The 11185-nt window shown below is 43.0% G+C and overlaps 1 protein-coding gene across 1 annotated transcript; it reads left to right on the forward strand.

Annotated features, from left to right (window-relative positions):
* The first annotated feature begins 977 nt into the window (after window positions 1-977).
* On the forward strand, window positions 978-9006 carry LOC103769679 (opsin-VA-like). Its single transcript, XM_008936903.1, has 5 exons — window positions 978-1338; window positions 2919-3129; window positions 3717-3834; window positions 7392-7631; window positions 8776-9006. Exons 1-5 carry the CDS (start codon window positions 978-980, stop codon window positions 9004-9006), a joined length of 1161 nt encoding a protein of 386 aa, XP_008935151.1.
* Window positions 9007-11185: the final 2179 nt, after the last annotated feature.

The raw sequence follows: 11185 nt of genomic DNA on the forward strand, positions 1-11185 counted from the left end.
TGGGAAATGAATACAAGTTCATTTCACAACCCAAGTTAGGGCAACACAAGTAGCCCTAACTGCTAATGATTATTAGAGAGTTCAGATACATCTGGTCATTTTTATCAGAAAATATATTACTAGCTATTAGTTTTCCTGCTGTCATCATGCTGTACTGATTTTATTTCTTGTAACATATTTATAAACTCTATCTTTAAAATATTTTTGTGCATCTTTGAGATTTTAGCACTAAAGCTGCAGTTACAATCATTATGCTTTCATCAGGGATAAAACATCTATACTGTCTCTGATAAAGGCTGAAATTTCACTGAATAACATAGAAAACTGAGTTAATGTGGAGCTTCAGTTCTGAGGCCATAAGCAGCCTGCAGCTTGGGCAGTCTGTAGTGCAGGCTCCCGTGGGCACACAGCATTATGTCTTTAGGGCTGCCCTCTTTCCAGAACACAAGTCAGGTGGGAGCCTCCCCCTTGCTGTGCTCCCAGGAGCCCAGGGCATTGAGGGAGATGGCTCCACCCTCATCATTAACCAAAGGAAAGCTTCACTTTTATGGTGCTAGAGGTCAGGTTCTGAGCAAATGCTTAATTTTCCCTCACGGAGTAGGGATGGTCTGAGGGATATTTCAGCAGTGCTATTGGCAGATGCAGAAGGAGGAACTCTGCAGCTTTTGTAGGTGGGTTTTATTAAAGATAAAGGCAGCTGTGGCAGGAGAGAGGCAGGAGGCTACTGGCAGGGAGGGGCAGAAGTTGCTCTAAGAGATTTTCTCGCTCATCCCTGTTTCCCCATTCACTACACAGCATTAAACTTTCATCTGACACAAACTTTGTTTCCTGGACTATTACTGGAAAGCAGAAGCTTGGAGAGTTTTTTCCGCACTTCTCGTGGAAACAGCAGATTTATCCTTTCAATCCTGAATGTTATTGAAAGATTAGAAAGTCCAGTATTACACAATATTATTTTTGCTACTGATAGAGAAAAAATGGATGCATTCAGAGTACCTGAGAACGAGTCGCTGTTGTCCACTTCCTCTGGTCCTGCCAGATGGGATCCCTTCCATCGTCCTCTGGGCTCCATCCAGCCCTGGCGCTTCAGGCTTCTGGCAGCAGTAATGTTGGTGGTGACCTCCCTGTCGCTTGCGGAGAACCTGGCTGTAATCCTGGTAACTTTTAAGTTCAAGCAACTGAGACAACCTGTTAATTATGTTATAGTCAATTTGTCTGTGGCTGATTTCCTGGTCTCACTGACTGGTGGCACCATCAGCTTTTTAACAAATCTAAAAGGTTATTTTTATATGGGATACTGGGCTTGTGTACTGGAAGGATTTGCTGTCACATTTTTTGGTAAGTTTGATGTTATTTGTATTTGTTCTTTTCCTCCAACTTCCTTTGATGTACTGTAGCAGCTGTCCTGCAGCTTCCTGAGTCACTGACTTTGCATGCCTTTGAACTCACTGATTCTTTACCCAGTTACATGTATTCTGTAGTGGATCTCATGTGTGAGTGAATAACATATATCACAGTCTTTCTCTTGCTCTGTATATGTATCAGTGGCTAGTCACATCTATACTGATCATTGGATGTGTTTAGTATGAGAAAAAGATTGTTAAAAGAATAACAGTGTTGTGGGGTTTTTGGTAAAACAATATCAGGAAAAAATTCATGCTGTGTAACTATTTTCAAGGTTTGTATTTAGGTATGTGCAAACACGGATAAGAGAGAGAGAGAGAGAGAGAGAGAGAGAGAGAGAGAAACAAGTGGCTTCTATTAGACTGTGGAAAATATCAGGGCACAGAAACATTTTACATTAGGTACCCTGCAGTGCTTCTGAGGAGCTGTGGCTCACCTGTAACAGCCACTCTGCACACCTGCATATTTTTGTGATTCTTTTTCTTGGCTTTGTTTTACTAATTGTGCAAAAAGTCTTAGAAGTACTCCAAAAGAAAAAACCCTTACCACATAGTTCCCTGTGGAGCTACACCTCTGCATAAGAAATGAGAAATTAGTTTCAAATAGGACATCTACTTACTTGAGATAGACATTCATTCCTGTCTCCCTGTTCCAGTTCCCTGAGGCTGCATAGTAAAGACATCCTTCTAACTCTTGTCACTGTTCTAAATCAGTTTTGATTTGGCTCTAAATCACCTCAAACATTGCTGATCCTCAGTCTGAAAAGGAGTCCTACAGTTGCCCTCACCCTTTTTAAGCTACACAGAGGGAATGTTGGGGGTGGACAATGCTACTGCATCAGTTTGTGACATGTAAGCCAGGTCCAATGGAGAAAGGTCAGGCTATTTCAAGGTTTTGGTGGCCAATGAATGATATATGCATGATAAACTGATAATTTTATCTTGTGGACATCTGAAGGTTAGAAATTTGACAGTCTGAAATATAAAATTTCTTGCAAAACAGTGTTTTGAAGATGTACTTTAATTTATTAATTTGGAAGCTACACATAATTTGTGGCTTTTCAGAGTAGGACTGAATGAAAAAAGTCATTGTCAATTAAATGAGCTGATTTACTGCTTGGCTTTTTAGTCATTGTACTGTAGGCTGGCAAGCTAGACAAATATTAAAATCTTGTGCTATTAAGTGTGTTAGAATAATGCACATAAATTACACATCCTTTCATAACTTGGGGTGATGGAAAAGCTGCATGATGTGGTGGGAGGTCAAACACAAACAGGTTGCCCAGAGCAGTTGTGGGGTCTCCATCAGTGGAGGTATTCAAAACCCAACTGGACTTTGTCCTGGATAAGCTGCTGTGTGGACCATGCGTGGGGCCGGGGGGGGGGCGTTGAGCTAAATGACCTCCAGAGAGGCCTTTCAAACTAAACCATTTTGTGATTCTGTGATGTGGGATTGCATTTCCTTTTGAGTGAACCTACCAAATTTTTGATGCTGACTGTGTGCTCTTGCTGTAGGCATTGTTGCTCTCTGGTCCCTTGCTCTGTTGGCTTTTGAGCGGTACATTGTGATCTGCCGCCCACTAAGGAACGTGCACTTGAGGGGGAAGCATGCAGCCCTGGGTATTGCCTTTGTGTGGACCTTCTCCTTCATTTGGACCATTCCACCAACTATGGGTTGGAGCAGTTACACCACCAGTAAGATTGGAACTACTTGTGAGCCTAACTGGTAAGGCCACTCCTGCAGAGTATTATGGTAAAGAAATGAAACTTGCAGGTCAGGACATCTCAGGGGCAGGACTTTAAAGGAAAGTCTTAAAGCTGGTATAAATCTCTGTAAAAAAATGTAGGTAAAGGAAATTGTTACAAAACTGAGCAAAACTCGCCGAGAAGAGATTTAAAAGTACCCCAGATACTCTAAAGGGAGGAGCTTCCATCTGTAATGAAAATAACTGTCGCATACCTTGTGCTTTTTGTCAGGATTCAGATGACAACAAAACAGATTTTTCAGAAGATTGCTCTGAGCAGCCTGGTCTGATTACATAGCTGAGTCCACTCTGAGCCAGGCTATGTGTCCCTTCCCATCAGGACTGTCCCACAGTTCTGTGATTGCCGTGTCTACAGGATCCTCTCCTAGCCCACCACCAGGGAGATGGCCCAGGGCACCTTCTGGTGATAGGCATAGAGCTGGAAAAGGGCACTTGGAATAAAAACAATTGACAAAAATAGTCATGATAGCTTTGAAGAGGAAAATTAATACTTCAAGGAAAGTCTAAGAACACGTATTAGTAATACATGCACATGTATTCTGTACAGGTACTCAGGAGCCTACAGTGACCGTACGTACATTACTGCGTTCTTCACCACCTGCTTTATAGTGCCTTTATTGGTGATTTTGGTGTCCTATGGAAAATTGATGCAGAAGCTAAGAAAGGTAAGAAGTAAACTTTTGAAATGTATATGTATGCAAGCATTTGGAATTTTTGTGTTGAGATGTAGGCAGGTCAAATCTCTAGACAGAAATGCACTCAGTTGTCATCCCTTGTTATGTAATTATCCTTAAACACAGAAATTCATGCTGTGGTTAGAAATGGGTTTTCAAATTGTGCAGTTTGCATCAGTACAAAGAAACCGCATGAGCCAGGATTGGTTTCTTTACAATTGTACATCAATTACAATGACGTATCTTAAGACTTAGACCAGTTAAATCAGAATTTAGCTTAAAATAACTGCATCTGTAAATTTTAAGAGTGCTGGATAATGCTCTGTTACATGTCCGGAGAAAGATGTAGCATTCATAAATAATGTAATGGTATTTAGTAAATAAATTAATAGATTGTTCAGAAATATTTAACAGGCTTGAGAAATGCTATTGAATATTATGTAATGTTTATGTTGACCTGATTCAAAAGATAATCTGCAAAAAGTGAAGAAGAAGACAATAGAATGGGAACAATCCTATTTCGGGACAGTATTTTCAGAATATATTGTTATTTCTATTTACTGCAAAGCTGCCTCATCTTATTGGTTCAGTAAAAAATTCAGTCAATTTCTTCAATTTACTGACTTTTAAAAGCATTTGGGATAGTCAAATGCTCGTATTTACCATGAGTGTCATTTCCTCTAAGTAAAATGCAACAAAAGGGAAGTCCAAAAATGACTTTTTCTCATTAGCAAATACTGATTGGCACGCGCGTACTTCAGGTGACACTGATTCCTCTAAAGGGATTTTTCTTGAGTTTCTTCAGCATGCATTTAGGGGAGAGGAGGTTAAATGGCTGGGAGAAGTTGCTTTCGGTGTTAAACACTAGAGATGTCCCAGGTTGGATGTGACCTGCAGCAGGGCTGGCCTCTTTTGCTTGTTACAGCTTAAAATACAGAGTCTGATGTAGAAAAGCCAACTGCCTGTAATATATTATGTAAATTTATAATGAATTGCTGCAAGGCTAGATCTTGCAACTAAGCTAATTTTTCAAAATCTGCCTGTGGTGAACAGAGGTAAGGACACTCCTTCCCCAGCAGGTGTTTCTGTACCTCTGGAAGTACTAAATATGTTAAATTATCTGAGTGCAGTACAAAGGTTATCAGGGAAAATGTTGCCGTTCAGTTCTAACATTACTGTGGAAAGCTAAAAGGCCATATACAGTTGGGAACTGGTCACAAGTGGCGTCCCTCAGGGCTCAGTTTTGCAATTGGTCTTGTTTAATATCTTTATCAATGACCTGGATGAGGGGATCGAATGCACCCTCAGTAAATTTGCAGATGACATGAAATGGAGTGGGAGTGTCGGTCTGCTGGAGGGTAGGAGGGCTCTGCAGAGGGGTTTAGGCAGGCTGGAGCCATGGGCTGAGGTTGATTGTATGAGGTTTAACAAGGCCAAGTGCTGGGTCCTGCACTTGGGTCACGACAACCCCAGGCAACACTACAGGCTTGGGGAGGAGTGGCTGGAAAATGCCTGGTGGAAAAGGAGCTGGGGGTGTTGGTGGAGAGCCATCTATTACACCAAAAATTCTCACTCTATTATCATGAATTGTTGCAAGACCTGGCGTCAGGTTTTTCTAGAGCCATACAGAGTTATCGTTAGCTACTTCCCATGTAAGCCAACATTACATAACAGTGCCTTGTTTCACCAAGTCATGAGAAACAGGGCGAGGATGTTTCCCAGAAAGACAATTTGACATCATGTAATATCTATATCAACATCTCTAAGTTGCCTGCTTGATCAATAAGGGGAAGAGGGGGAGCATTCCTTCTAAAAGCCCCAATCCCACTTTAATTCTGGTATCATTAGATTGTAGATGCTTTAATGGTGAAGGCCATAAAGCACCACAGAGCTTGACATACTCTCCTGGTTGCTTCCCCTTAGTCTGGTCTAAACTGCACCAGTGGGGAGGTGGTTGCACACCTCCACAGCAGATGCAGTCTTTAACACCAGTATTGGACACTTCATGGTCTGCAAAGGCTACATGGAAAAAATTGCTTGATTTCAGGTCCACTGTGTGCTTATGACTCACCATGATAACCTTCTCTTTCAGCCACTGAGTCAGGGCCATGCCTTCGGCTAAACTGCTGTGATTACTGTGGGTAGGTTGGGAGCTGGCTGAACACTTCTTGAAAGGTTACCCAAAGCTGAATTTTTACACCATGTGGATATGGTGTCTAGAAGCTCTCCAGGGCTCAGGTACACCAGGAAGAGGCAGCAGGTCAGGGCTGGGGAGACCAGCTTGGTGTGAAACCCTGGGAGAAGGTTGGGGCTCAGGTGCTGGTGGGTGGCAGGGACAGCTCAGCCTCCTTTCTGGCACCACCTTGCCTGGGCCTATTTTCCCTTTGCTGATGCCAGCTGCAGCAGCCCAGAGTCTGTCTTTCCAAATTCCTGGCAGAGAAGAGTCGGTGGTCCAAGGCAAGAGATTTTACTCAACAACAGCCCCCTGGCAGTGGCCTGAATGAGAACTTGGGAGAAATCTGAAACTGCTAAGAGTTGTAAAAAGTTCTTGAAGGGCAATGCTGTGGTTGGGTCCACACATTTTTTTTTAGCTAAGATTAAAGTTGGTTGGCTTCAAGGCTGATTCAAAAGTGTATTTGATTCTTGTATTTGCCTTGTTATGGAATTGTTATTTTTATTATATTTTGCTATACACAAACTGGTTTGTCAGCACAGCAGCAAGTACATTTCACAAAAAGACCACAAAGAAGGAGGAGAGGGATACTGCTCCTGCCAGCATAGACACAATGTTCTCTAGTCAGATTTCTTACAGCCAAGAAGTCTAACCTTATTAAGCTTTGTCCAGGTCCAGAGCTGCTGAAAGCCAAGGTATCTCCATTGAAGTTAGTGATGTACGGCAAGTTGTATCACGCAAAAACATAGCCCCAGTTTCTGTTTCATATTTGTAGAGGTAACTTGCTGTTACCAGATACTGCCAGTCACTCATTCTGTCAGGGTCGTTGTATTCTGTTATTTGGCCTTCTAAATGGAGGCCAGATCTTGTCCCTGACTTGACTACAACAATTAGGATTACTTTTCTTGCAGGTGTTTCTGCACTCCCCTGGTCTGGGCTGCTGCAGCACCCATGATGGTACCCGTGGTAGATTAACCTTTGGGAGCCTGGACAGCAAATTTGTGCCACCGCTTTGCTCCTCATGACTTAGCTGGAGCTGGCTTGGGAGTGTCTCTACAGGCTGAAGTTGTGCCTGACTGCAATTAGGTTTCCATACAAGGATTGTCCTAGTAATTGCTTTTTTGCTCACACTTTGACAGTAAAAGTATAAAGATACTTAGCAAAGGAAAATTTAATAATCACAGTATACAGTAATTCATGTTCCTCAGCAGTAATATTGACAGCCTGTGGTCCAGTAACAGCGTCCTCATGTACTGTCATACTGGAGAAGAGGAGGTCTTGCACCTAGAATGGCAGATTATTAACCTGCTCACTGAATTCACTGGTCAGAGGCCTTGTTGTTTGCTTTCTAGAATCTTCTGTCTTTTCTTTAAAGGTGTCAGATACACAAGGCAGGCTGGGAACTACCAGGAAACCTGAAAGACAAGTGACTAGAATGGTCGTGGTTATGATCGTTGCCTTTCTGGTCTGCTGGATGCCATACGCCGCCTTTTCTATGCTAGTCACTGCATACCCCTCCATTGAGCTGGACCCTGCTCTGGCAGCAATTCCAGCTTTCTTTTCCAAAACAGCTACTGTTTATAATCCAATTATTTATGTCTTTATGAACAAACAGGTACTGTATGCTCTAAAAATGTCTTTAACACTCATATTTTGTTATTTTTGCCTTGCTTTATAATGAATTATTTCTACCTACCTACATGTTAGTTAATTAGAATTGCAAAATCCAGCATTTATAATTACAAATACCTTACCTTCTACCTACTGGAAGACAGCATAAACCTCTGTACATTATTAAAATATGAATGTTAATAATTATTTGATTTTGATACTGTTAAGGTAAATAAGCCCTTAGTGAATATCAGTGAGTTTTCTGTAAGAAAATTCTATTTGCAAGTCTGCCCCAGTAAGTTTTTAGAATTCTTTAGAAATGCAACACCCCAGTGAGTTGATGTCTAAGTCGGGTGGAAGTTCTCAAGAGCTTGAATGTGTGTCAGGGGAAGTGCTGCTTTTGTGGTTGTATGTACAGGACAGGTAGAAGCATTGCACATGCCTGTGTGGTGGGAGCTTTATTCTCTGGAATGGGCGAGAGGATTGGATGCAGAGAAGAACAGACAAGGGGATGAAACAGAATTATGTGTGTTCACTGTGATAACAGGCATGATAAACTAGAATAGATTTATGCAATGAATAGAGTTACTAAGAGTGATGGCAGCAGAGTATAAGCATATGAGTGAAAAGGAAAAAAACGGAGTAAAGTCACTTGAATAAGAAGTGATGAATGCATTTATTTATTCAGTCCTGCAGAGAGACCTATTGCTTGTCCCACATCCTGTGGACAGTATCCTGACCTCCCAGTGCAGGGGCATGGCAGATGTATGCTGCTTTTACCCTTCTTGTGGATGTGAATTATATGGAAACAAGCTTGGGTATTAGCATATGAAAGTAATGTAAAAGCCTGCAGAAGTGACCAAGTCTGTCCATTTAGATGTGGTTAGTAACAATCAGAAGAGGAAAGTTATTTTTTAGAATAAAATTTTCCAGTAGTCTGTGTCTTTTTTAGAATGTCATTTTTTGTCAATTTTGGAGTTCTTCGTGGTGACACAGGCAAATATATTTTATGGGGCTATTTATTTATATTTCCCAGCTGACTCACAAGGGAATTTCCAGGAGGTTTTTAGCTAAGATGCAGACTGCTTTATAGAGATTTTTTTATTCCTTATGTGTTTTGATTGATCTCCTTTTTTTCAACCTTCTAGTTCAAGAAGTGTCTGATTCAGATGTTGAGCTGCAGTGCCATAGAAACTGCAGAGTCCAACATGAACCCAACTTCAGAGAGAGCAGTGTTAAGCCAGGACAAAAGAGGCAGCGAGATGTCCACCATGGCAGTACGTAGCACCGTTTCTAAGAGGAAGACTGGAGATGAACACAGAAATGGTTGCTCTTTCGCTCAGCTGACAGCTTCAGAAAACAAAATCTGTCCTATGTAGGGTGGGAGATATGATCACCAATGCAGTGGTACAGCATCTTTCTTTGATACCATCACTTAATACAAAAGATGTTGTCACTGGGGACATCGTGCTTTTGTGGACACCGGCTTTTTTGATTCTGGGCTCCTGAGTGTATGTAAGAGTTTCCTGGCCCTGCAGTTGCAGCCAAACACCCTGCCATAAGGCGAGTCCCTTCCTCCAGGGCACGAGGCTGCCCCATCCACAGCCTGCTGGCTCCGGAAAGCGGCAGCAGGGGCGTCACTGCAGGCAGGGCAGGAGAGTGCTCTGCTGCTGCTGGCTCCTTGGTCGGCTGGACAAAGGCATGAAGTGGCCCACGGCTTCAGTATGCTAATGGACAAATACACAGCTGGCTCAGTTTGAACCAGTGCCTTCATGGAGGAACAGGTCTGAGAGGTTTTTTGGTTTGCTTTGATATTTTTACTAAAGAGGCAGAGAAAGCCAGAGGGTTCTGCACTTACATCTGTCCTTGATGAGAAGCTCCTCTGGGCTACGGAAATGTCCAGCAGCTTGGATAAGCCATCCCGACTCCCAAGCAATATTTTATTAAAACAAGCCCTGTCAAAAGGTGTTCATATCCTCTATCTGCATTCCCTCTCTGTCAAGAAAATCTTCTGTGCTGTGGCAACTTCTGAAATAAATTAATTTGGACTAGATGATTGTTGTAGATCCTTCTAATGCAATTATTAATCTATTAAGTTTAACAGAGGAGTTAGTTTGTTATAGGGAAATAAAACTGTGCAGGAAACCAGTAGCACAGCTTAGACTTGTGATACTGAGCTTTGTTCGTGTTCTCTCGTTTCCTGCACTGTGTGGAGCTAAGATGTAGCTCCAGGCCACAACTATTATTTCAGTTTCTTAACAGTTATGAGTTTCAGAAGTCAGTGCTTAGAGAATACAAATATATATGTGCCAGACCACATGACAATGGAGCATCTTGGATGGCTGTGTTTCCCTTTGCACATTTTTACTTTTCTTACTTCTGAGCTGGGACATGACTCTCCAGAAAGCATATGCAACACAGAGTCATAGAATCATGGAATTGTTCTGGTTGGAAGTGACCTTCAAGGTCAAGTCCAAGTGTTAACCCAGCACTGCCATGTCCTCGCTAACCTGTGTCCCTCACACCACGTCTCCCCGTCTTGGCAACCCCTCCAGGGATGGGGAGTCCACCATTGCCCTAGGCAGCCTATCCCAGGCCTTGACAACCATTTTGGGGAAGAACTTTGCCTCATGTCCAACCTAAACCTCCTCTGGTGTAACTTGAGCCCATTTCCTCTTGTCCTATTGCTGGATCCTTGGGAGCAGAGCCCGACCCCCACCTGGCTCCAGGCTCCTGTCAGGAGCTGTGCAGAGCCAGGAGGTCTCCCCTGAGCCTCCTTTGCTGCAGGCTCAGCACCCCCAGCTCCCTCAGTTGTTCCCCATAAGACTTGTTCTCTAGACCTTTCTCCAGCTTCACTGCCTTTCTTTGGATACATTCAGGCCCCTCAGTGTCCTTCTTGGAGTAAGGGGCCCAAAACTGAACCAGGATTTGAGGGGTGGACTCTGCATCCAGGGGGATAACCCCAGCCCTCATCCTGCTGGCCACACTAGTACCGATGCAAATCAGGATGCTGGTAGCCTTGTTGGCTGCATGCTGGCTCATGTTCTGGTGGCTGTTGAGCAACACCCCTACATCCTTTTCCACCAGGCACTTTCCAGACACTCTGCCCCAAGCCTGGAGCATTGCAGGGGGTTGTTGTGACCCAAGCACAGACCTGGCAGTTGGCCTTATTGAACCTCATCCTATTGGCCTTGGCCCGTAGATCCAGCCTGGAAAGATCCCTCTGTAGAGCCTCAAACATCCTAGCCCAGTAGGCAACTTGCAGCAGTCAGTGGCATCACACTGCTGCTCTCCTTTGAGGAGGTGTCTCTGTCCCTTAAGTCCTTAAATTCCTGTTTTTGCCTAAGCCACATCTTCACTGCTTTAAGCTGAGCTACTGATCCTGGCATAAGTCAATAACTTGTTATTACATCTTTGATATCAGGAGCAAGGAGTCCACCATAAATGTGCTTTCTGTAAACAGTGAAATAGAACAGAAATTGCCAGCTTTCCATGGCTGTGTTCCATCTCCTCTGTTTAATTCATAGAATCATAGAATCATAGAATCATAGGGGTTGG

This window comes from Merops nubicus, unplaced genomic scaffold (assembly GCF_000691845.1).
Source record: "Merops nubicus isolate BGI_N331 unplaced genomic scaffold, ASM69184v1 scaffold3003, whole genome shotgun sequence".
In the NCBI taxonomy this organism is placed as follows: Eukaryota; Metazoa; Chordata; class Aves; order Coraciiformes; family Meropidae; genus Merops; species Merops nubicus.